The sequence below is a fragment of the Mchenga conophoros genome, linkage group LG15 (genome assembly GCF_057382185.1).
Source record: "Mchenga conophoros isolate Kocher_MC1m ecotype Shallow Benthic linkage group LG15, M_conophoros_male_GT1.1, whole genome shotgun sequence".
Lineage (NCBI taxonomy): Eukaryota > Metazoa > Chordata > Actinopteri > Cichliformes > Cichlidae > Mchenga > Mchenga conophoros.
Window position 1 is genome coordinate 24,493,993 of NC_140540.1, and position 27,164 is coordinate 24,521,156.

The 27,164-nt window shown below is 42.3% G+C and overlaps 2 protein-coding genes across 6 annotated transcripts in view; both read right to left on the minus strand.

Annotated features, from left to right (window-relative positions):
* Positions 1-6,541: 6,541 nt before the first annotated feature.
* insm1a (insulinoma-associated 1a) lies at positions 6,542-9,266 on the minus strand. The gene has a single exon (XM_085247819.1). It carries the CDS (start codon positions 9,089-9,091, stop codon positions 7,751-7,753), a length of 1,341 nt encoding a protein of 446 aa, XP_085103945.1. The 5' UTR covers positions 9,092-9,266; the 3' UTR covers positions 6,542-7,750.
* A 2,294-nt stretch (positions 9,267-11,560) lies between these two features.
* cfap61 (cilia and flagella associated protein 61) overlaps positions 11,561-27,164 on the minus strand; it is a 46,887-nt gene continuing 31,283 nt past the window's right edge. For 4 of the 5 annotated variants that reach the window (XM_085246075.1, XM_085246073.1, XM_085246076.1 and 1 more), the window contains 7 exons: positions 26,313-26,484; positions 18,968-19,260; positions 17,695-18,022; positions 15,722-15,804; positions 15,062-15,327; positions 12,988-13,075; positions 11,561-12,224 (listed from right to left, as the gene is read on the minus strand). In XM_085246075.1, coding sequence (XP_085102201.1) covers positions 12,099-12,224; positions 12,988-13,075; positions 15,062-15,327; positions 15,722-15,804; positions 17,695-18,022; positions 18,968-19,260; positions 26,313-26,484 — 1,356 coding nt within the window. In that variant the 3' untranslated portion in view covers positions 11,561-12,098. The remainder of the gene's footprint in view (positions 12,225-12,987; positions 13,076-15,061; positions 15,328-15,721; positions 15,805-17,694; positions 18,023-18,967; positions 19,261-26,312; positions 26,485-27,164) is intronic. The other variant, XM_085246074.1, reaches the window with a different exon arrangement.

Sequence of the window (27,164 nt, forward strand, 5' to 3'; positions counted from 1 at the left end):
TAAAGTAAAAAGCCTTCAAATAATTCAAAAGCCTTCATATCAAGAATTAGAGTGCACTATTATTATTAATTTATTCAACACACCACACTGCAAAAAGTATTTATGCCCCGACTATTACATGCCAATTTTTCTTTTTGTTACAAAAGCACCATGTAAAATTCTGTGCAATCTGGATATTTACTTTTCAGTTTACACCAAACACATTTTCCTTTAAGATAAAAAAAAAAAAAAACACTTTGATTTGATATATTTCAGTTCAAAATAATCATTTCATGTTTATGAAGGCCCAGAATAATTTTCTTTAGACACTTCTGGCTTCAGCAAAACCAAAATTGTAATGGCTAAAAAGCTCAAATCCAAGTGGTGGGTACATCCATCTTTTATCTACAGTCTATTGACAAACCTCAAACTGTCACATAATAAAATAATAATCGATAAGAACACATACAGTGGGGCAAAAAAGTATTTAGTCAGCCACCGATTGTGCAAGTTCCCCCACTTAAAATGATGACAGAGGTCAGTAATTTGCACCAGAGGTACACTTCAACTGTGAGAGACAGAATGTGAAAAACAAATCCATGAATCCACATGGTAGGATTTGTAAAGAATTTATTCGTAAATTAGGGTGGAAAATAAGTATTTGGTCACCTCAAACAAGGAAAATCTCTGGCTCTCACAGACCTGTAACGTCTTCTGTAAGAAGCTTTTCTGTCCCCCACTCGTTACCTGTATGAATGGCACGTGTTTGAACTCATCATCTGTATAAAAGACACCTGTCCACAGCCTCAAACAGTCAGACTCCAAACTCCGCCATGGCCAAGACCAAAGAGCTTTCGAAGGACACCAGGAAAAGTATTGTAGACCTGCACCAGACTGGGAAGAGTGAATCTACAATAGGCAAGCAGCTTGGTGTGAAAAAATCAACTGTGGGAGCACTCATCAGAAAATGGAAGACATACAAGACCACTGATAATCAAATTCAAATTCAAATTCAAATTTTATTTGTCACGTACACAGTCATACACAGTACGATATGTAGTGAAATGCTTGGACAACTGCTCGTGACCTAAAGAGAACAAAAAAGGAAAAGGCTATGAATAAGATAGGAAATAAATATGAAAAATTAAAAAGGGTAAATTTAACTAGGAAGGAATAAAATATAAATTAAGGTTAAAAATGAAACAACTGTACAACACAAATTAGAATGAAGGGTAAATTTAACTGGGAAGAATAAGATAAAGATAAATATATAAATTAAAGTTGAAAATAAAATAACTGTACAACAAAATACACAATACACAATATAGAACTATATAAGAATGTATGAAGAAATCTAAATATAAATAAATATATACACAATAACAGCAGCTGTACAAGTATTAACCGGAAATGAAGAATATAGTGACCAGTGTTGTGCAAAACCAAAGTCCAGAAAGTCCAGTGTGTGTGTAAGAACCATATGTGTGGGTCAGTACTGTGTGGTGGTGTGATTGAGAGACCGTATCGCCTGCGGGAAGAAGCTCCTCCTCAGTCTCTCTGTGTTGGTCTTCAGGGAGCGGAATCGCTTTCCTGACCTCAACAGAGAGAACAGTCTGTTGTTGGGATGGCTGAGGTCCTTCACGATCTTCCTGGCCTTGGTCCAGCACCGCCTGCTGTAGATTGAGTGCAGGTCAGGGAGCTCGGAGCGGATGGTAATAATCTCCCTCGATCTGGGGCTCCACGCAAGATCTCATCCCGTGGGGTCAAAATGATCATGAGAACGGTGAGCAAAGATCCCAGAACCACACGGGGGGACCTGGTGAATGACCTGCAGAGAGCTGGGACCAAAGTAACAAAGGTCACCATCAGTAACACACTACAACGGCAGGGAATCAAATCCCGCAGTGCCAGACGTGTTCCGCTGCTGAAGCCAGTGCATGTCCAGGCCCGTCTGAAGTTTGCCAGAGAGCACATGGATGATACAGCAGAGGATTGGGAGAATGTCATGTGGTCAGATGAAACCAAAGTAGAACTTTTTGGTATAAACTCAACTCGTCGTGTTTGGAGGAAGAAGAATACTGAGTTGCATCCCAAGAACACCATACCTACTGTGAAGCATGGGGGTGGAAACATCATGCTATGGGGCTGTTTTTCTGCCAAGGGGACAGGACGACTGATCCGTGTTAAGGACAGAATGAATGGGGCCATGTATCGTGAGATTTTGAGCCAAAACCTCCTTCCATCAGTGAGAACTTTGAAGATGAAACGAGGCTGGGTCTTCCAACATGACAATGATCCACAACACACCGCCCGGGCAACAAAGGAGTGGCTCCGTAAGAAGCATTTGAAAGTCCTGGAGTGGCCTAGCCAGTCTCCAGACCTCAACCCCATAGAAAATCTGTGGCGGGAGTTGAAAGTCCGTGTTGCTCGGCGACAGCCCCAAAACATCACTGCTCTCGAGAAGATCTGCATGGAGGAATGGGCCAAAATACCAGCTACTGTGTGTGCAAACCTGGTAAAGACCTATAGTAAACGTTTGACCTCTGTTATTGCCAACAAAGGTTATGTTACAAAGTATTGAGTTGTATTTTTGTTATTGACCAAATACTTATTTTCCACCCTAATTTACGAATAAATTCTTTACAAATCCTACCATGTGGATTCATGGATTTTTTTTCCACATTCTGTCTCTCACAGTTGAAGTGTACCTCTGGTGCAAATTACTGACCTCTGTCATCATTTTAAGTGGGGGAACTTGCACAATCGGTGGCTGACTAAATACTTTTTTGCCCCACTGTAGATCAAGGTTAGCTGCTGTACGATAATTGTAAGCGACACAGAGACCCGGCATGCGTGCAGGTTTGGTCTCCGTACGGCGGCGTAAAGGCTGTTTGATGACACGTGACCAAGAAAACAGGATGGTGAGCAGCTGTACGTCCGCCTTTCACACCGCGTGAAAGAGAAGAAAGAGTCGGTGCGGGAGGAGGAGGAGTGGAACTGCAGGAATGTCTTTCACATGCAGAAACGTTTTGTGTGTGTTGCCCTGCGGCTGACCTCTGACCTTTCACCTCTGACACTGTCCTGTAATCAGACCTTTCTGTCCACATGAATGCCATATAAACTGAGCATAATGAAAAGTAAATCTTTGCCCTGTTGTAGTTCTTAAATCAATTTTCTTCTTTCCACTCATGGCCGGATTTACCTCCTGAGGGGCAAAGATTTCTTCTAGGGCCCCTCGTGACCCCCTTTTATTATTTCCCCAGACGTCCACAAAGAAACCGGTACAGAAAGATTAACTGACGTGTCAATTGACAGAAAATCAATGTGCACCACTGTGATAAGTGAATTATTGTTTAACCCTGATCATTCATCCCCTATTTCTTACTAACAAAGACCAGAAGCTTGGGAGCAGTTTGTTCGTTGGGCTCTTACAGTGAAGACAGTGAACAGCAATCAAGAGGCTTTGTGCTTTCAGGTGATTCATAATTGAGACTGATGCTTGTAAAAATACATCATCTGGTCTGTATTCAGCTTGGAAGCGTTAATGAATCATATTTAAGGAGAAATGCCTCAAAATCACAGCTCTCTTCAGCCCAGATGAAGCCTTTGTTTTCTGTCTTTACACGTTTCCTTTCTGTGATCGTTTGAAGGAATGAATGCACAGAAAACCTGGGGAACCTTGTCCTGCAAAAAAGTATTGTTCAAATGCGAGACATGTCTTACCAACCTGTACTGGTCTTTTGTGATAAAGAGAGAGAAGCCTAAAGGAGAAGCTGGTCAATTCACCAAACGAACAACGTTACAGCGGTCGGTGATGACCGCGAGCTGCAGGCAGTGACTGAAGGAGTGAGATCGTGTGTATAAGCAGCAGAAACTAGCTTCCTGTCCAGGCTCTCTGTTAGAGGTAGGGTGAGGAGCACAGAGCTGCTGGTCCTCAACATTGAAAGGAGCCAGATAAGGGGGATGAGGCATCTTAGATCTCGAGGCCTCCTGAGATCCTCCAGGTGAGGGGTTTGGGGCATGTCTGGCTGCGAGGAGATCCACTGATAGTTGGATATTGTTCAAATTTAAGATGCATCTTTGAGTGTGTCTAATTTTACCCCTCTCTTGTTCATCTGGATTCTTAAATATTATAAATAGAGAAGCAGGTAGACGTGGGCTTTTGCACAAAGCAGCAACAGAGTGGAAGAGTTAAGTTCCTGAGGACTCCAGGAAATACCTGAGTCACAACGACGGGTGGGCTGCCACTGCTCTGTTTCTCTCCATGTGCTCGACACCCTGCTGCAGAGGATTAAACATAACTGCCAGTAGAACGAATGAGAGCCATAATGCTTGTAGAGACAAAAATCTTGCACTTTACTCTTAAATTCTGCAAATGTATATGCTGATATCTGGCCACAGAAGAAACATACGCTTTCAATTACTATGTGCCACATGTTGCTTTTTCATTTTTGAAGTCCAGATTTTTCCAGGTGCTGGAGTGAGCGTTAACTGGTTATAAGAACATGTACATTATATCTGAGTAAACACATTCCTGAAGTCAGAGTTTAATATTATGATTAAAGAATGCAGAAGTATTAAATGTTTCCATCCAGGAAACGGTTTGCAGGCATTATTTTCCCCTGTAAAAAAGTTTTTCAGTGAGGTTTCGCTAATTTAATTGCCTCATTGCTGATTATTTCAGCTCTTGAGTGTTGATTAGTGTGCTTTTGGTATCTGTGGAAATAATGTCATGTACAGTTGGGGTTCACAGGGGCACACACACCCCTTTGGGGGGTTAATCCAGCTTCTGGTTTCAGGGTCGTAGTGATGTTTGATGAATGACCCTGAAGACTGAATTGAACCTGCAGGGGTGGAAGACTTTAATGAAGTGTAAAAATCCAAAAAATGTAGTTACGTTTTCACAAATTAAGCTGATGTCTGTGTTTTTGGGTGGATACAGTGCAGATGTTGACTTTTTGAGCAGGAGCTCATCTGACTGGCTTATATACTTTTGGGTAGTTTAATCTATAAAATTATATACAAATAATTTTCACCTCGGATGAGAGGTGAAACGTCTTCAAGCAACTTAAAGAAGTCCAGACGCTTTTCTTTGCAAGCTCCTTTGACTACGATGACCTGGATGACTGAGAACCTTCACAGACATACAAATAATTAAGATTTTTTTATATAAGAAACTAAAACTAATCTAGTGAAGTAAAACATTTCCTTTAAACGGTAATAAAACAAACTGTAAGAAATGTAACGTTCAAATTACAGGAGATTAAACTGTTGTTTTACAGTCGTTCTACTCTAATCTACTGCTTTCTTACTGTTGTATAGTATTATATTGTCAGTGCACTGTAATAATACTGCAAAAATACTGTAAAATGTAAGTGCAATTCATCAGCCAAGTACCAGGAGTGTTCACAGGATTTTTTTTTAAGTCAGAGCTAAGTACCAACCCAGAACACATGAGCACACCAGGAGAGAATGTGAGTGAGTTATTCAGACCTCTGACTTCCATATGGATATGGTGTTATTGGAACTAAACATAGCTGTAAATATGTTTGATTTTATTGCACAGTAGAAGTAAAGAGAATTAAAAATGTCAAAATGTGCCGTTTTGTGCTGTAAAATGAACAAAAAGCTTTCAGTACGTAATGTTATGTGCAGCGATTCTTTAGCCCTTCGTTGTTTCAAACAGAATGACAAAAAAGACATCCGGTTGCGTGAGAAAACAGTTTTCAGCTCCTTAATCTGTGACTTTAGAGAAAAACTTCTCAGTGAGTTTATGGTCTCATCTGGTAGTTTTAAGTTTTACTGAATCCAATATGGCATTCACTTTGCAGATTATGGTCCCAGTTAGAGTCAGACGGAAATGTAAAGGCAGGTTCTTGCAGGCGTGACTTTTCCTTTGGTTTCACTTTCAGTTAAAGCAGAAGTCCATAGTTTCGGGGCTTAGATGGGATTTTACCAACCAAGCTGTGTGCTGTCCCTGTGTGAGTCGTCCCTCGTTGAACTAAACACAGCACAAGTAAAATCATACCTGTAAAATAGCCACTTAACATCCATGAAGTTATCAATAACCCGCCAGGGATTAAATTAAGGTCAACATCAAGTCTTTTCAGTCATCATGGACAGAAGACCTTTAAGACCAAAATGCACAAAACAGTTATTTGAAAGCTCTGATCTTTCTTAAAAGCTACAACCAAAACCTAAAGAGGTCACAGGTGACGTGATAGCAGTGATGTTGTTATTGTACAACTGTTTTTGAAAGATTTTTTCTGATTTAGGTGTTTAGAAAAATCGTCTTAAATCATCTCAAAACCACTGATCCTGGTCTCTAAAATGTAAAGATTTGAATTTACTTTAATGGAAACTTATCATTTTTCCTTGTTTTTGCTTGTTTAAACCCTTTGAATTCAATTATTTGGCATGTAACTGAAGAGGAGACACTTGAACCATCATTTAAGGAGATAAGCTGGACGGATTTTGGTTTCATTTTCTTCAAGAAGCCACAACTTGAGGTGTAAATCAAGCTGTTACCTGCAGAAAACACACAAGAAGGCAAAGAAAGCTGTTTCTCAGTTTGGTCTTTATTTTTTATTTTATTTTTTTATTTGGACATTTAGCAAAATACTGCAGAAACATCCAAAGCAGTATAAGAGCTAAGGGTTACAACAAAACCAAAATAAATAATCATCATCATCATAATAAATTAAAACATGATTGCATTCGGTTTGTCTTCAGGAGCGGCTCACTGATTGCTATAATGCCACATGAACACGCCGCCCTCACATAAGTTAAAGGAAATAAAAAGGATTTGGCTACATGATGAAAAAACACAGCGACAGATCACAGGTTCGACCACACAAAGCAGTAACTTACACAAATAATTTAATAAATACATAAATAAATAGAAAAAAGATTAGATATACTGTATACTGGTAATACAGAAGGCTTTGTAGAAAATAATTATCATCATATGCTCAGCCAGTGATAAATAAAAACAATCAGGTCAGTTTAAGGCAGTTTTACAGCAGGAGTCTCTAATCCAAAGGCATTACCGGCTACACTAGTTTTACTCTCTTTTGTTTTCAGTCGACAGCTACTGATCCACAGATCCACGAGCTATGTTAAAGCTAATCAGAGTGATGAGATAAGGTCTGTTCAGGCCTGCGAAGTCTGCTTTATATCCTACAGGTCATCTCCTCTCTTAGGTCTAGGAGCTAATAGCACTTGTGCAGAGATGCTAGAAAAATAAATTAACAGTCTAACGTTTTTTTTTTAAAAAGAGCTTTGAGGATCATTTTAAGTGATGTTGGGGTGGGCGTGGGTGTGGGTTACAGGCCAGGAGGAGTCAAACACACACACACACACCCAGAGGTTGCTGAAGTGTCCTCGAGCAAGGCACTGAAACCTTGCAAGCTGCGTGTGAGTGGATATGTGAGAGCATGCTTGGCTCTCTGTTTACCACAGAAAATGTGAATTATTTGACGATAATTTTTACTCGAAAAGACACAAATAAGCACATTTTTCACGTGTCTTTGAGGAAGATTGGACTTCGGTGTGGTTTTGTCCTTTGGAGATATATAGCTACAGTGAAACAGAATTACTCCCAGAGTTACAACTTCTCACAAACCTCTTTACATCTGTTACTCAGTTTAAGGAAGTGTGCTTTAGGGTACAGATGTTTTTTATTTTTCAGTGGAACTCTGAAATCCTAAAAACAAAAAGAAACACGCGGGTGGACTCTGATTCCCGGTGTGTGCCAGTCCACAGTTCGGGATCAGCAGGCGGGGCGGAGCGGCATCTGCAGCAGGATCACCTGCCGGTTCTCGGACGGGTGGCATTTGTTGATGTGCCTCGTGAGTCCCGGTGAGCTGTAGAAGACTGCGGGGCAGTATTTGCACGAGTACACCTGTGAGGAATGCAGCAGGCGGATGTGCCGCTCCTGGCTGCCTCTGCTGGTGAAGTTCTCCCCACACACGGGGCACAGGTGGCAGCAGGAGGCGCTCAGGTTGAGCGGCGCCGCGCTCTGCTCGCAGCCCGCCGCGTCCTCCTCCGCCGCCGCTTTTGGGGACCCGTGCTGCGACGCCAGGTGTTTCCGCAGGTAGGCTTGGCGCTTAAACCTCTTCCCGCACTGACTGCAGTCGTACAGTCCGTCCTCTGAACCGGACTCGGACGGCTCGGGGCTGGGTGTGTCCCTGTCACTAGAATCCTTTGCTTCATCCGAGGCCGTCTTCGACGCGGACACCTTGTCGCTCGGCGTATTTTGCGGCTTCGGTTTGTGCCAGCGCCGATGGGAGGCGAGGTTGGCCGGGCAGCTGAACACCTTGTCACACTCGGGACACCGATACTCAACCCGGACTATCCTGGAGCATTTGTGCTGCGCCAAAGCGAACGGGTCTGCGTACGCCTCCCGGCATAGCTGGCACACAAACTCCCCCAGCGGGACGTGGTCTCCTCCGGCCGGTGGCGCTCGGGGAGGTTTCTGGTCCACCGGCGCCTCTTTAATCTTCAGCCCGAGAACCGGAGACGTAGTGACATCATCCTCAAAGTGCAGTTTGCGGATGGCTTTGGTTTTCTTGGACGGCGGCTTGCCTTTGCGCTCGGCGTCGTTGGCGCAGCGCTTGGAGCCGCCGGTTGCAGCGGCGGGGAGCGTCCCGGCGGATGACGAGCTGCTCTCGGGGCGGCTGCTGTTGCTGGAGCCGATCTTCAGGTCCACCGGGGCGAAGAGGTGATCCAGGGCGGTGATGGCTGCCGGTGTGGGAAAAGACTCCGCGGAAACCGGCGAGCCGAGGCTGAAGCGGGCCTCGGAGTAGGAGCGGTCGTGCTCGTGGCTGACGGGGCGGGTGGGGCTGTACAGAGACTGATACACCGCCTCCGGGTTCCCGAACTGCACGGGCTTAGCATCCGGCTCCGGAGCCGTAGCCGCCGCCCCGCAGGTGGGCGTAGGCGTCAGCGCGCGCACCGGGATGGAGACGAGATGCGCTGAAGAGGAGGAGGAGGGCGGCAGCAGCGGCGGAGCATCAGCCGCCGTTTGGTCCGTTTCTTCGTCCTCGGAGCGGACCCGGTAGGACACCGGGTTGGTTTTCTTGTTCCTTTTTACCAGGAATCCTCTGGGCATGTTTGCGGGGAGCTGAAGGCACTTTGGGCGCTGCGGGAAGAAGAAAACCACTTTCAGCCGCTCGCGCACAAAATCAAACCATCTGATGCGTCTTTTTTTCTCTCTGTTTGTTTGTTTCCTCCTGCTATTGATCCCGTGTTCTCCTCTCGAGGTCCTTTCACCACAACATAGCTGCACTCTTTTTAAGGCGACATGATGACATTGTTCCCGTCCCCCCCTCGTTGCCTCATCCCCGACCAATCAGAAGGAGCCGAGGTCCCCTGTGGATTTGGGGAGTGGGTGTGGGAGGATGGAGAGGCTGATGGAAGCTAGGAGGAGGAGGGCGGATTTGCAGATTGCAAAGCAGATGTACCTGAGGGTTTTATTGTATTTCCCCCCACCACACACACACACACACACACACACACACACACACACACACACACTCCCTCCTCCTCGTCTCGACCCGGGCACACGCCAGGAGTCTCCTGCTTTTACGGTCTGATGAGTTTGTATAGAAATCTACACGTGCCTCGGCTTTATGTGTCTCTTTCTGGGGGTGGTGGGGTCTCTGGTTTGGCTACAAAGGGGGCATATCCGTCCACATAACGGCCCAAAATAACAATACAGAAAAATGGAAGGTAGAGGAAGAAACTTCAAAGGGCTAAAATGCGCATAATAGGGAAATAAAGTACAAATGCTCAACATCATTTTAAGCAAATGTCAGTGAAAGCAGCTCCAGACTTTAACTGCTTCCATTCAAAACCTTCAGAATGTTTAAGACACTCATAAAGACTTCCGGGGAAACAAACTTCCCCGAGATCAGATCTGCAGTCCGGCTTTTACGCACACGAAAGCCAGCTGAAATTCGACCTCAGCGGACAAATAACTAAACATCCACAATAATAGGGACAGATTTGAAACCACCGTGGCCCTGCAGCATGTGCGCTGGCGTGACAGTTAACTCCGGACATATGAATCCGTCATTTTACGCATACATAATTAATGGCGAGCGGAGGGTGTCCTGCTTTGCATCACAATGGTCGCGCTTGTGCAAGCTGTAGACCCGTCCTGATTGAAAAGGAAATTGCACAGTTGAAAAAAATGGAAGATGAAGAAGAAGTGGGGGTCTACCCCCCCCGGCACACAAAAAGCAATCTGGACCCTAGATACTGTCGGCGCGTGCTGCGCGTAATCAGTGCGCTTTTTCTGTCTCCAAATGGGGCAAAGCGAGGTTATCTGGCCGTTAAACCACATCAAACCCCGCAGGTCCAGTCTGACCCGGTCAGTCGGATGTGAGTCTGTCCTGCACCGTGAGAGATGATGCTCCCATCATCTCTTGTCTGTCGGTGCAGGGCTCGAGGACACGTTTGACAGGTGCAAGATTCTGGCGTAAAATGAAGACGTGAGAGAGATGTCCGGAAAGTCTTTTCACTAACCCATTTCAAATTTTGACTGTTGGCGTGTCCAAACTGAGAGCATTCAATAAACACGCGTCGTTTCTTGTGTTCTGGTCTTTTTTATGAAAAAATCTACATCTGTCTCTTACGAATATTTAAACCCACATTTTCCTAAAACAACATTCAAAATAATGTGTGTCCCTTTAAAATCCACGTGTTTCGAGAACTTTCTTTAATCAGTTGTTATCGTTTTTAATTTTTAAATGTTCCTCGGGTAGAAGCAGGCACATGCCTCCAAATGTTTAAAAAAAACAACAACAACTAGATTTTCTGATAAAAAAAAAAAAAGCTCACATCTTTTAAAAGTGAGATTTTTTATCCAGTGGGAGCTGTGTTAAAAAAATTATAGTTAAACTTTATTTATAGGTTATTTCACCCATAATGCTCATTTCATGATAACAGGGAGTGCAGGTGGATAATGGTTTAGCAGTAACAGGTCAGCGCACAAAATGAACTAACATCTATACAAACACTGCAAAACTCTCATTGAGCGCCGTGTACAGTGTGTGTTTATTACCACGGACAGCGCATTGTGATATCCACGCAGTGAAGCTGACACTTAAAGTCACTCAGCGTTTCATGTCCTACAATCTGACTTTATATTTCCACACAAGCAGCGTGCTGTTTTCTCAGCTTGCGGGTTCAGGCATATGTTCTCTGTGTGCGTTAGTGAGTGTGTGTGCGTGTTGGAGTGTGCGTGTGTGTGTGTTACTTTCCCGACAGGCTTCAGCTCAGCCTCATTAGCATACAGCTGTAGAGTGACGCCCTCCTCATTTCCCCTCCTCCTCCTTCCAAAAAGCCAAACATCCACTTTTATGTGCAGCATCTATAGGGCCCTGTGATTGGTCACACTCCTGCAGAGTCACACTTACAGTTGGCACATTGTATAGAAGAAAAAACAAAACAAAACAGGAATGTAAAAGTATGCCAGACTCTCGTTCTCATCTGGTGTAAAACACTGCTCACACTCTGATTAATGAGAGATCTTAAGGATTAAAAAGGAAATTATCAGATGTCCACACAAGAAAAATGAATGCAAGCATTAATTTAATGGTAATAGCGTTAAAAGTTAGCCAGAACTCTTACACAAAGAAAGTTTTACTGGATTAGACCACTCTCTCTCTCTATCTCTGAAAACAATTAAAATAACATTTATTTGATGGAAAATTTTTGGATTATATTGATTAATCGAAGCAATCTAAGAAAACACATATTTTTTTAACCATTTGATGGAAAACAAATCAGTAGTGTTAATCAGTGTTTTGGTGTGAGTAATCCAGTTTGGAGACGCTGACTGTCTGTTTGCTTTCTCTGAACATAACAGGACTAAAAAATGTCATGTGACTCCTGACTGTGTTTTTGTGCTGAGCTGCTGATTTTAAAAATTTCTCCAGGACTCTAAAGATCTGATATAATAATATATTTACACATAGCAGACACAGTGTCTCCACAGCGTTCCTGAGCCAGCTCAAATGATTGGAGGTATCCAGTGACACATACACAATATAAACCAGTTACCACACCTCAAACAGAGTCTGATTTGTTTTAGTATTTTAACAGGCGTGAGGTCAGAGCTGGCCCGGGCAGGCGAACATGGGCAGCAGGTTTCGGTTGTAACTCAGATACTTCACAGCACTGCTCCTCAGAGCCGCTCGACTGTCCTCGTCTTTCAATTGGTCTGGAGGGCAGAGGTCCTGCAGAGACACACAGGTGGAGAGTAAAATCTCAGCACTGCACTGAGAGAGCTTCTTTTTTTCCACAGACCAGCAGGTTCTGATCGGTGCCCGACTCAAAGTGTGCCGGAGAACTCTAAGCTCGCGCTGAAGGTGTGATCGCTGTGGAGAACTGATGTGAGGAGACATGTAACTGACTCCATCCAACCGAGTACTTAATGCTTCATTCACTAAATTTTACTTCTACAGCACATTTAAAATCAAAGTATTTTACACTAAAATAAAATAAACAGGTTCCTAAAAAAGACACTACAATCTGTCTGAGGACATCTGGGATGTCTTTCCGGGGTTTCAGTGTAACAACAGCAAAGGCACAAGCTCGCTCTGACTGCTGGATGATCAGGAGTGACTGAAGAGCAGATCTTAATGATTTTATTCAGACAAAAGAAAGAAAGCCTCACCCGAGCTCTGACCAAAACACTGGATGAACGTCTCAATAGAGAAAACATCCCTGATGTTACCACACAGAACTTTTAAGAAGTTTAAAACACGCTTCAGTCTGGAAATTTGCAGGAAAACATGAACGACTGTTTCACATGGACAGCAATAACAATCTGATTTCAGCCGGCAGGGCAGCAGGACGTGGAAGTTCCTGCCTCAGTCTCAAAATTCTTCACCTTCACAAAGGCCACGTGCAAAGATTTAACCGTGCATCGTAACCAATACAGTTTAACCCTCAGAGGGGCATAAGTGTGATGTAGGAGATGAGAAGTGGAGCACCAACCTTGAGTTTGAGGGTCTGCTGAAGCTCCTGCTCTAAATCGGAGAATCTGTCGTGGAAAACGGCCAAACAGCTGCTCTGTGTGAAGAAACTGGAGAGAAAACCTTTACATCAGTGCTTCGGTTCAGCACCAACAACCAGAGGTTTTAAGGGAAAAGGGTGCACCCGAGTTATAACATTGACAATAACAACTGTTTCAAATCTAGATTATGTCAGAAGCTTAAATCAGAATCTGATTCCATTGCCCTGCATCTATATAATGTAGAGGTTAATTTCCACCACTGGAAACTTTCTTTGTGTGAACCGACTGTTTACATAAAAGCTCAGTGAAGCTTTGAAATAAAAACACACACACGCACACTTCCAGAAGCTTCCCTAAGTGTGTTGGCTGAATAAGCCTCAGCCGCCACACGGTCAATCAATTATCTTAACGGCTCCTGATGCTCCGTCAGCCTCCACAATGACTTTACGAGTCAGCTGACTGAGCAGCATGATGGGGAATCGGCCTCTGTGGTTGCGAGGCTCCAGCTTTGTCTCGTCCTGGACCGACCACAAAGACAGATTGGGGAGCTGCATAAACAGATTAGGAGGTGGTGGTGGTGGGGGGACAATAGCCCTCCATGTCTGGGGGTCATTTGTGTTGAAACCTCAGAAGCAGGTCACCCACTGCTTGACAAATACCTACTCACTGGATAGTCATGCCAACAAACACACACACACACACAAAGTGAGAGGACAAAGGCAGCGGAGGCCCGAATCTTCCTCGTGTGTTGAAGTGATCGGTCAGCGGTTACATGACGTCAAAGCGGCTTGTTTCTGTGCAGAACTCAGTTATGAAAACATCTGTTTTTACACAGCTGCCCACCTGCCGTCTGCCTCGTTTCAGTGCCAAAAATCACACATCAAAAAGTGAAAAACAGCAGCGTGAGTTCTTCTGCAGTCACTTACATGCATACCTGAAATTATACTCCTGCAGAGGGCTGGACAAAATAACAGAAATGCTGTATAAAAAACACAATAACCATGTAGGAAACACCAATCTGCCGAAGCTGCTTTATTATTCTCTCGACGACATACTGAAACCAGACATTGGGCTCTTCACCAAACTGCTCATTTCTGCCAGTCTAATCAGAGTGTGGGATGTTTTGCCGTTTATTCGCCTGCTGCTGCATCAGTCCTGACAAAGACTCGAGCAAAAACATTGGACAAAAGATCGGATTTTTATTTTTGTCCTTGTGAGGATTTGTTTTTACAGTGCGAGTGACTGATTATGCTCCCTCGAATATGTTTATGCACTATACTTAAAAAGTATAAGCATGAGAGTTAAAGAACAACCGTGGTTTGCTAAAAGACATCGGCAGCAGAATGTAAATGACCTTCGAGGATAGTGGTGTTTGTTTGGAGGAGGAAATATTTCTTCTTCACTTAAAGATAACAAATACTCGAAGAGCTCTCGCTTTTGGTTTGACCTCCACCTGCTGTCATGTAGATAATCCCAGCAGCCTTGCTGTTACCACAGTATTACTAAAGCTGCAAAAAGAACTTCAAACTAACAAAGTTTCACGTGTAAGCAGGAAAAGAAATGAAGTTTTGAAAGGTTAAACAGGCTTCAAACCTGAGGGCTGAAAATGAAAATACAGAAAACTGCAGTTCCTCTAATGACCACTAGAGGCTGGCTCCAAACACGAGTCAGTCTAGGTTTCCAGTAGAAATTGGGTATGCGTTTACTGCCTGATGTAAAACACCTCTGGTGTTGGTTCTGTTGGGGCCTTTTTAGCCATTTTAATAGAATCTTAAAATGACATAATATGACTTTCTGTTTTGCCAGACCACCCAGGGAGGTTGTGATTTAGTTTAGGAAAATCTGGCATTTTATTTGTATGTTACTTTGCAGTAACCAGCAGGTGTGTGTGTGTGTGTGTGTGTGTGTGTGTGTTTGGGGGTTTGTTTTTATATAAATTCAATTAAAACTGACCTGCTATGCTTTTACTTATTCAATATATATTTCATGCTAGCGTGTATACAAATAATATGGGCAGATGTTCAGTAAAACAGTATTTGTCAGTGTTTGTCCCACCTGTACAGATCAGGGATCAGGCCCTGCTGGTAGCAGCTCAGCAGCTGGCCCAGCAGCTGCTGATGTTTCATGTAGAGACTCAGGTAATTGGAGACGGGGAGAGGCTTCAGGGACAAGCAGGTGAGCGTCTCCACAAGCTCATAGCAGTCAAGATGCAAGCAGAAGTAGTCGCCTCTCTCCGGCTGTCCCGTCACAATTGCTCTGTCCTGTAACTTTGGATGGAGGAACACGAGCACTGATCTCTGGTTCCAAGTTATAATGCAAATCTTCAAAAGCAAATCAAAATACTTGAATAGTCAATTAAAAATAATATCAACTAAAAACACTAGAAGATGATTAATAATCTGAAAAACAAAAGTCGATTAACGGCCACATTAATTTTTAATCAATAAAAAAAGAAAAAAGTGTGTTGTATTCAATACCACAATTCAATTCAATTTTATTTATATAGCGCCAAATTACAAAAATAGTCGCCCCCATTTAACAGGAAGAAACCTGTTGCTTTCTTGTTTCATTTTGCTTTTCGGTTTTAAGTTGAAATAACATCAGAACATGTTGTGTTAATCAGGAATTAAATTTCTTAATAAATATAATCATTCCCAGGTTACATGTTTGACATGAAACACCCAGAGATTGAACTCCTGGGCAGTGAGTGCTTACCTGTTTAACTTTAGGGCCTGTCAGGTCTGTTGGAGATGGTTTGGTCACATGCAGGTAGTGATATCCTCCAGGAAGCTTACCACCTGAGGAGAGAGCAAAACACATGACACACGTTAAGATATTTCCAGATATTTATTTATTACCCCGTTATTCCATGAGTATTACCAAGCTGTTATAACAGTATAAAGTACTCACAATACCTCAGCTTTACCTCAGAGAACTTCTGATGCACATTTTATAATACGAGCATTTAATCAGAAAATTGTTTGCGGGATAAATATTATTTATAATCTAACAAACCAACACTTAGAAAACACTGCAGTGAAAAGCCTGTGGTCTTATCAGCGGGAGATATCTCAGTAAGATTAGCTTCAGTGCTGAAAAATTCTGTGGCTTCGAAAATTGGACAGCAGCAAAAACATCATAACAGGCATTTCACTGTTAGCATCCACCCACTGAGGAAAACACAACTGAGACAATGAACTCAGATAACAGCCGCTGATATGGCGTCTGTGCTCTCCCTGAACGCTGAGATCCCTTTGAAAAGTTCACGTGTGTTTCATCTCTCTGAGGAGGGCGAAGCAGAGAGGCTGTCGTGTTTATGTAACCCGCCGAGTGGCCTTGGTCGCTCGGTGAATGCGCTGCGGCACAATGCGGCATTGTTACGGCAGCTATAATTCGAGTGTCCGCCACAATAACATCGGCGCTGGGTGGGTGGGTGAAAGATTGGAAAATGTTTCACAAACACATAATGAAAAACATTCTGGCGGTACGAATTCTCTCAGATAAAAGCAGGCGACAACAGGCGTGGACAGGAGGAAGGACAGCGAGGAGAACGTCGAGCTGAAGCGACAAACCCTGAAAGTATATGCAAAGCTGAGATCTGCCCATGAATGTGAAGGAATTTTAAGATGGGTCAGCTCTTCTGGGCCCACTGAGAAACCAGTTCAGTTGTAGTTTCCCAAGAAGATTCATTTCCATAATAAATAAACAGGGTCAGACCGGCAGAGCTGGCTCCTGTTGGGAACCAATAAACGAAACCACAAAAGTGAGAATTTTAACGTCACATCGTCAAGGGACGTGTTACCGATGAAAGTCTTTGAAAAGTATATATATATATATATATATATATATATATATATATATATATATATATATATATATATGACTCCCTTGGGCTTCCATCCTCCACTGTGTGGAAGGTCCCTGATCAGAAGTCCACCAAAAAATATGAGTTACTGGCTGTAGCTCAGGCAGCTAGAGCAGGTCAGCTACTGATCGGAAGGTTGATGGCTCGATTCCTGGCTTCTCACTAGTCTACATGCCAAATATCCTTGGCCAAGATACTAAACTTTGGAGGGGGCAGGGATAGCTCAGTATGTGGAGTGATCGGAAGATCGGGGGTTCGAATCCACAGAAAGGTTACCCTGAGGTACCCCTGAGCAAGGTACTGTCCCTACACACCGATCCCCGGTGCGCCTGCTTATTGGCTCCCCACTGGGTGAATGGGTCAAATTCAGAGAGAGTAATTTTGCCACGGGGGTCAAAAAAGTATACATTATTATTATTACTGCAGATGGAAATAAATCTTTTGCTGTTGTTAACTCTTCTCAATTCAAGACTAATTTGACCCATTCTGATTATTTTCAGCCCCATATTTTTACTTTTACTCACCTTTGCATGTTTCATGGCTGAAAATAATCCTCCAAAATTATTCTGCCTTTAAGGCAATTCCCTTAACCCTCTCAGGCTCATATTAAGTTTTTGTTGCTAATGCACAAAAGAATACCTGCAGTGGTACTTCTGAGTAAAAAAACTTATAAAATATGTATGTGGGGTAATCAGGTTGTTAGCTTTTAACTGTTGCAAATCTGCAAAGCCTGCCTTGAGAGGGTTAAGCTAAAGCTAAGGCTAAAGCTACTGCTTTCTGAAATTATCCATCAATCAAAACTAAACCTTGGTTCTAATCAGACCTTGAATCTTGGCCTGCTTGTACAGCAGTACCAGACGATCTGTTTCAGGTGGAGGCGCCTCAGCAGGCTCCACGGTTGGATCAAACAGGGGCAGCATCATGGCTGCCAGGTCCTGGCCCACTTCCTTGGAGTTAAAGTTGGCATGTGTCCACTCATCTATGTAGTAACGGCGGGAGAATTTGGTGAGAGGCCCGGCAGCCCAAATGGACGAATTGGTGGTTCTGAAGCTGGAGTTTATGACAAGCCTGCCATCAAATACCAGGAAGGACTTGTTGAAGCTGTTGAAAGCGTCGTAGTCGACTCCTTTATTGGAGAGGTTGATGAACACCTGAAAGGACAAAAAGAGCCATCGAGTTTCGAGGTGGAATCTTTATTGGATTCACACTTTACACGATCCAACATCTACCTGATGTTTTTACCTTTCTTCGTTTATGCATATATATCTGATAAATATGAGCTACAGACGGGGAACAAACTGGGGGCAAGTCTTTGTAAGAACAGAGGAGTCGACCCCTGCTGGCCACTACAAAGAATGCAGGTTAAAAGCCACAGCTTCACTTTGAAGCACACCCATTTTTTTAACATATTCAGTCTGTGCTTGAAATTAAACTTCCCAAATTAAGATGATAAATATAAGATGGCTCTCGAGTGGTGAGGCTTTCAGGAAACTAAATACTGACACAGATAATTATTCATCCTGAAGTCCACAAGCTGCTCAGAGTCAAGAGGCCTGAGTGATGAAGCTGCGATTACAAACCCACGATAAAACAAACTCATAATATGTTCTTTGAAAAAACAAAACTCTGGAGGTGGAATAAAATTGTCATTTATTAAACTTATAGGTACTTTGGGGTTTTGCATTCATTGTTTTCCTAAATACTTGTGTGTCTGTCTTCCACAGCATGTGAAATACACACAGACTAATGACAACAGGGCCTTGCACACAGCAGAATTTTAACAAGAAAATTCAACACAAACCCAGAAGCAGAATCATCTTCTTTCTGAGACAATGGAAGTCATGGAAATGGGAAACACACCAACATCATTTTGTGCTTGACAAACACAGTTTGCTTCCAGGAGGGAAATTAACATCCAACCAAGAGCCACAATCTGGAGAATTCAGCCGCTCAAGCTTTTCCAGCTCTACCAGCCACCTTGGCCAGTAACCCACCATTGTTTGGATATCATTTCTTTTTGTAAGAATTAATAACCCGTCTGGATAAGCACTGAAAGCATCCGGTGGATTTTGAAAGCATCAGAAATTCTGACTTACTCCACACTGCAGATGGAGAGGCTCTGCATCAGTGGTAAACGATGCCGATGTGAGCGGGTCGGGTTGTTTGCCATTGTTAAACTGGGCCAGCACACAGTTACGGTGGATCTGGACCATGGCGTTCTCCATGGCCATCGCCGCGGCTTTTTCTACAGATGAGTCCAAGAAGCTGGAGACGCCTGGCACAGGAGGCAAGAGGACAAGATGGATACGAGATCCACGAATGCCGAGGCTCAGCAGAGTCTCTACGGTGGTGTAGATGTCGATGTTGTTTCCGTAGACGATGGCGTTATCTGAGAAGACGCAAAGAAGGAAAGGTTTCATAGTGAGAGTTCACTCACAAACTCCTATGTCAAGTTTGGCAGAAAAGAGAATTCCTCTTAAAAAACATACATAAACATTCATTGTTTATGTGAGGTGGTTAATGGTTAAAAGTTACTGGTTAAAGTTACTAAGCCGCATGATACACCTGCATAAATATGAGTACTTGGCCTGTTTTCCTACGTGAACTTTGGACGGCTTCAAGACAGTCAGGTCGGGATGTTTTTAACACATGTAATAACAGGAAATAACCAACTTCACAAATACTCACATGATGCAGTAAAAGCACCAAAATATTGGTCAGTATTTTTATTGAAAACTGTGTGAGTCAATCCAAAGTGCAAAAAGGACCAACAGAGAAGGCAGTGCAAATGACTGTAAGAGAAACACAAAACATGATGATGACCAAATCATGAAAATCACATAAAAGAGAAATATAATGAACTGATAATATAAAAATAACAAAATAAACAAACACAGAATTAGAGAAAAATAAAAGAATAAAACAAAAATCATTGTTGAAATGTTGACAGTGGACTTGGGCATGAAGTGGACTTCACTTAGACGGCAATAACAGTAACAGAAGAAGCCCGATCAACTTCTATTTCTATGCAAGAGGTTGGACTTGGAGGGAGAATATGATGTTAACATATTGTGGAGCAGATCTACGGCAGGCTTTAAAAACAAACAGGGATAAACAACTGAGAGGTTATAAAAATATGGAAAAGTTTTTCTATGTCCTTAAACTGTCTCAGCGATGGTTTAAACGATAAAAAGCTGCTCTTCATGACATGACAGACCTCACTGTTAAAAGGCAAGAAACTATCCATAAAACACACACTAGCTGCTGTATTCACACTCAGCAAAACGTTACCTACAAAGTTTTATATTACTGCAACATTTATTGAGAGCTTATAGTGGAGCACAGTTGTTACCTTCCACTCTGAAATCGGTGAAAAATCAGCCACTGTCCCTTCATTAATGAGAGACATGAAACGTGATGCATGAGAGGACTCAGATCCAAACAAAAAACTGCAGTAACAGCTTTCTGAAAACAAAAAATGAATTTACATGCATTTTTCTCCATATAGGAGCTCTTGTATGTTTTTCTGATTGTGAGCACAACAGATGTTATTGTCCAAAGATACAATACAAATGATCTCTCTTTTTCAAACCAATGTTTTCCAGTCTACAGACAATAGCTCAGTCTGCTCAGGTTTTACAAACGGCCTTGGAAACGAAGGGAAAAGCTACACATTGTTCTACAAGAGGCCCTCGGCTTGCTGAACTCTGAACCACAGATACACAAGGACAAATGAGAGCATCTGAATGAGTTTTCCTTGTACTTCAGCTCCTCGTGCTTTGCTGTTTGTAATGGACAGCACCTCGACCGCAGGACCTTCATTCCAAAGGTCCGACAGACAAAGAGAGCACAAACTGAAATTTTATATGTGCGTGAATTCATGGCGAATCACGTAAACAGAGTATTCCTAGTTATACTAAAACTAAGCTAACAGTGAAAAATCCTTTCATTAAAATAACAATACAATTGTTTTGAAAAGAGAGAACATGTGCTTACAAAAGATTTTTTTTTTGGGGGGGGGGGGGGGGGGGCATTTATATGATTATCTTTAATTTGCAAATATGTTTTTGCAAATGTAACAAATAAATAACAGATCAAAACAACTGCCTGCTGTCCAGTGAGCCTGTGACTGTGTGGATGGACTCAAACTAAGCTAAGACCTCTCAGAGAGTGGACCTGACCAGTGAATTATGTGATATGGAAATACAACCTTAGAAGGCATCGAGTTAACCGATGCCTTCCAAATCATGTTCAGTTGAATACTCTTACAGTTTTTGTTCCTGTTTCATGCAGGTCACCGGTGAAAATATAATTTAATTACAGAGGTTACATTTTTTTTAAAAAGGGAGCAAAAGTAACAAGTAACAGCCCTGATGTGTGAAAAAAGGCTGGAAATACAAAAAACCTGAACTACAGCAAACCATAAAAGCACTTTGATCAATAAATATTGGTCATAATCTTGACTTACATCTCGATAAAATCAGATTTTATTACAGAAGCGTGATGTTTTGTGTTCAGCTCTGGCTTTACCAGCCTATTGCTGAAAAATCAAAGCTTATCAGCAGGTTATGGCGTGAAATAAAAAACACAATGTTAATTAACATTTACATGATCTGTGTGACTTGTCAGTTTTGTTGATGGTTTCAGTGAACGGTGGAATGATGCGTCAGTATGAATTATGGGATGTTATTATCTCCTTTCCTGTCATGAAAGATGGTTCAGCTGCAGGAGGTAATAAAGGAAGCACAGAAGCACCTTTCCTTAGTAATAACAGAATTCAAACAGCTCTTATTGTGGCTGCCACACCTCTGGGTCACTTCACTCAGTCAGGAACCATCCAAAGGCTATTCAACTGCACCTGGACTGTGAAGAAAAACAGCTAATGCTACTGTGTGTTATCTGGGGTAGCTTTTTTTTTCCATCATCTCTCTCTGTTATTAAACCAAAGTAAGGTCACATTGACCCAGCGGTCTTAGCTAATTATAGGCCAGTCTACTCTTGAAAGAGTAGTTGTAAAGCTCTACCTGAAACCTGACTGAAACTCTTTAAATAAGCCATTCCTCTGCAGAAGATCAGAGCTCATCACAGTACAGAAACAGCTTTAGTCAACGTTACAATCTTCTTATGGCCTCTGACAGTGGACCCATATCTTTGCTTGTCCTGCTAGACCTTTGCAGCGTTCGATACTATTGACCATAATATCCTATTAGAACGATTATAGCATGCTGTAGGTATTACAGGTATTGCACTGCAGTGGTTTGTATATCTATCTTATTGATCCCAATTTGTTCATGTAAATGGAGAGTCCTCTTCACACACTAAGATTAATTATGGAGTTCCACAGGGTTCAGTGCTAGGACCAATTCTGTTGACATTATACATGCTTCCCTTAGGCAATATCATCAGCAGACATAGCATACATTTTCACTGCTATGCAGATGACACCCAACTTTATCTATACATCAGACCTTCCCAAAGTGTGGGGCCCACCCCCTGGGGGGGGGGGGGGGGGGGGGGGGGGGGGGGGGCGCAGAGCCATTGCAGGGGGGGCGCGGTATGAAAAGGAAAAAAAAAAATGCTTGGACACTGCTAGCATCATTGATGGGTTTTTGTCAGGGCTCCCACACAAATGCAAAGCAGGAGATGAAGCATCGCTGACTATTTTTTCAAACCAACTTCATTCTAAGCCAAAGACTAGAAAATATGGTGAAGCATATCTGCCCTTTGGTGTCACCTGCGCAAGTGCAGAGGTAGGTCTCCCCTGCATCGGGAGCACGCACCGGGCTCTCCAAATCACGGACAAATAGTATCCCACATTCTTGATTTTTAGTTCACAAACACTTCTTGTAATGACTAACTACTCCTGACATTTTGGAGATGTTAGCTCTTTATACAGTGAAGTTACAGCGGGATACAAATAATATCAGGCTGATCCTGCCACGATTTGTTCCCTCGGTTCAAATCACGGACAAACAGCATCCAACAGTTGTTTATGTTTTTAAACCCATTTTGCACAGAGAGGCATTTTTTGAAAAATGTATTGACAGCAATGTTGAATATTATTACAGGGAAAAACAACTACAAGTAAAATAATCACACCGTGAGCCTCCCTCTGCCTTTCTAAATGGAGAGACAGTAACTACGTGTGTAAGTGTGTAAAACCTGCAGATAGTCAGATTAACAGTATTGTGTCTCTATCTGCCATTTTGCAATTCATCTCATGTAAACAATAACGTGGCGCACAGCGTGACGTGAAAAAAGGCACATACCTTTAACATTGCGTGACGAACTCTGTATTCCTCATCCACACGTAAACACAAAAAATCTCAGTTTTCGGTGATTCGAAAAGCCGTTTACGTGTGGACGAAACAGTTGCATTTTCAAAAATTGTCATGATTCGTTGTGTGGCAGGCAGGAGAAGGACCCAAGATGCAGACTCACAGACACGGGGATAAACTTAAAGATCACAGTTTTAATGCTGGCTTAAAGGTGAAACACAAAACAGTACTGAACTAAACTGGAAAAACTAAACATGAGATGTACCAGGAACCACGGGGAGAGTAACACACAACATGAGGGAGAACGCGACGCCGAACAGAGGAAGACGCAGACAGAAATACACAGAGGGTTAACGAGGAAAGTGGGAACACACGGGGAACACAGCTGACACAGATAACCATAACGAGACAGGGCGGGGTGAACATAACACTGACGGGAGACGGGCAGAGTCAAACAGGAAGTACACAGAGGTTCAGACAGGAGGAGAGAGCACGGGGAGAACACAGACATAACAGGCTGGGGAAAACATGGAATAAAACACGAAAGGGGACAAGGGCTCATGAATACATAGAGGGGCACACAGGGGGTGAGAGTCACAAAGGGAAAGCACACAGGGAACAACATAACAGGGCAACTCAGGAAGCAGAACCTAAACAGGGAACTGAATACAAAAATACAAGAGAACTAAGAATACTGGGCCAACACGGCCCAGGACCATGACATCAATACCCGTGCAGGTGTGGACGTAGCGCAAAACAGCTAGTAGTTTATTTTATTACACCTGTAATTTAGGGGGGGGGGGGGGGGGGGGGGACATTTTTCTTGTAAAACAAAGGGGGTCTAGCAAAGTTTTGGAACCACTGCTATACATTTTCTGATTTTAAATTCAGATAAAACTGAGGTTATTGTACTTGGCCCTATAAAATCTTAGTGTCTTACCAGACACTTAATCTAGATGGCATTACCTTGGCCTCCAGTAACACTGTGAGGAATCTTGGAGTCATTTTGACCAGGATATGTCCTTCAATGCACATATTAAACACATATGTAGGACTGCTTTCTTCCATTTGTATAATATCTCTAAAATTAGAAATAGCCTGTCTCAGAGTCACGCTGAAAGACTAGTTCATACATTAATTACTTCTAGCTCGGACTACTGTAATTCATTATTATCAGGATGTCCTAAAAACTCCCTGAAAAGCCTTCAGTTAATCAAAAATGCTGCAGCAAGAGTACTGACAGGGACTAGAATGCATATTTCTCTTCTCTATATTGGTTTCTCTTCATTGGCTTCCTGTTAAATAAAGAATCAGATTGCTGGGGTTATCTTTGTATTACTGTTGAATCTTTATCTAACAATATAAAGTGCCTCAAGGTGACTGTTTTTGTGATTATATTTATATATTTATATATATTCATATTATTATATTGCAATATAATTAAAACTGAATTGAAGTTGCTACATTTAATCTGCTTTTAGTATAATCTGAGGCAAGTTCAGAAATGCCTTTCTTGTCTAGTTTTATCAGCACAGGAGGAGTTGAAGGCTTTCACGGGCTGCTGTTCATGGCCTCTGTCCATGGTACTGAATGAGAGCTGCGGTAAGATGAGTTAGATTTATATAAGCCATGATCACATGCTACAAATATCATTGCTATTGACGGTAAAGAGCTTACACAACACAGTAGTTTGTTTTGGAAAACTACCACATACTCTGACCATCTCACACAAATACACAAACAAAATGCAGCTAGGAGTGGTTGGGAGTGTTTTATTAGCTGAGCTCCTTTGGTTGCTATGATACACGATATCCACAAAAGTAAAGTGTTGCATGAACTCCACTCCACCTGACTGCTGCTTAACTGTTACACCCACAGGGAAACAAAATGCCACTTTAATCATGATCTTCCGTATAATTACTCTGGTAGTTTGGGGATTTAATTTTGCTACAGGCAGTACTAACGTCTCCTCCATTGTTGCTTAGCAGTCAATGGTTGGACAGTATAGTTTTTGTCTTGCCCCTCCCAAACTGTGAATGGACAGCTGGGTTTTCCCAGAAGGTCAAAAATTTTCAACTCTCGGTGACCATAAACATTTAAAAAAAATTTAAACTTTCCCTGCTTCTGAGAAAAAACACAAAACAACACAAAACACACTGTAAACAGACCCTCATTCCTAAAACATCGATTAGTATGCACAAAAAATAGATCCCGTTAAATGCAGTCTTTCCTTCTCATTGGATGTGTTTTTCCTAATTTTGTGAACACACTAATACGTTCAGTTAGCATGTCAGCTTTAGGATTTCTGTCATTGCACATGTTCATATGGCTTCATGAATTCATCATATGTTGTTTTGTTACTTGGAAACAGAGGAAACATTATATTTAATAGCTTACAGCTGCACATGCTCATTTCGTAAATATTAATTGTCATGTCCATGCAGGACACATTAGTTATATAAACAACTGTCCCTGCTGACATCTTTGTGAAGTGCTAATAATCTCTGTGTTGGTGGAAATGAACAGAGCATGTTATATTAAAAATGATACTTGCATGAACATTGCTGGAGCAGGGTAATAAAATGTTTAAAGATCAACTGTAATGTTTTTGTTTTTTCTATTTTTGTTGGATTTGTGGCAAATCAGAGAAACTTCCCTACACTCGAAGGCTGAGATTTACATACACTCTTTGTTTTCCTTCTGTTGTTATTATTAAAATATGGAAATAAACATGGTATCTGCAAAGGTCTGTCTCTGCAATTTGCATGTATTAATGGTTTTCCTTTATGACTGGAATCAGCTAATTAGTATGTATAAAAGCCTCACTCTAGATCACTGCACAATTCCTTCAGAGAGCAGATTAATTTTGCTTAATGACACTGTGCATTTTCCCTGCTCTGAAAAGCCCGGCTCTCAGAAAGTGATATGATAATGGAAAATGGATGGAAGAGGCCGACCTGATTCACGGAGATGAAAGATTTCTCTGCAGCTAATTAGCTGCTAATTATACCGGGGCACTTCAGCAGCGACTGGCTGAGTAATGACATACTACTACAGATTAATTTTAGGTGTTCTCTCTGTGTGTGTGTGTGTGTGTGTGTGTGTGTGTGTGTGTGTGTGTGTGTGTGTGTGTGTGTGTGTGTAGGCGAGGCTTTCCATTTACCCTCCAGCTCCAAAAAGTTGGCACAGAGCCAGCGGCGAGCAGCCATGCAGTCGTGGAGGTCGTTGAGGGTGAAGAGGTTGGAGGGCACGGGCCCAGTGTATCTGCTGTGAGTGGAGTGCAGCTGGCTGTTTGTGACAGGCTGGCTCACATCTACACCAGTGGGACACGGTACCTACACACACACACACACACACACACACACACAAAACAAATTAAATTCATTTCTTTAACTTCTTACATTTCAGTCATGCAATATCAAACAGTTAAAAGGAGACATCATGAAAGGAATGCTGTGCGTCACCATTATGTACAAAGTGTCCTTCAGCATGGACAAAAATCATATAACAAGACAGTGTGACAGACCTGCTGTCGTGGTCCGAGGGTGTGGGGATGTTCGTAAGCTTTGGTTCTTTTATATTTATTGATTTGGATCACTGTTTTGATTTTATTCTCATGCTGACAATGTTTTTTATTTTTTGTGAGCTTCAAATGAAATTATTGAGTTCTGGTCCCTGTTTTTCATTCCATTGTTGTATTAATCTCCCCAGTCTGTTCTCTCTCCTCTCTCATGTATGTGCCTTCTCGGTTAAACTTTCCCTGTTTATTCTGGTTTTTTTTGTTTTTTTTGTTTTTTTTTTGTGTCCCGTTTGGATCTTTAGCCATCAGAATTGTTGTCTTAAGGCCAAGAAAGATGCCAAGCGGATTTATTTTACCAAGTGGATCATCATGGCCTTGCCATATTGGTCCATTTGATTGACCTTTATTATAATTATGAATTTATTTTATTTTCAGTTGCTACAAACGAGACAGACATGACTGGGGGATAGGACAGGGAGAAAGAATGAAAGAAAG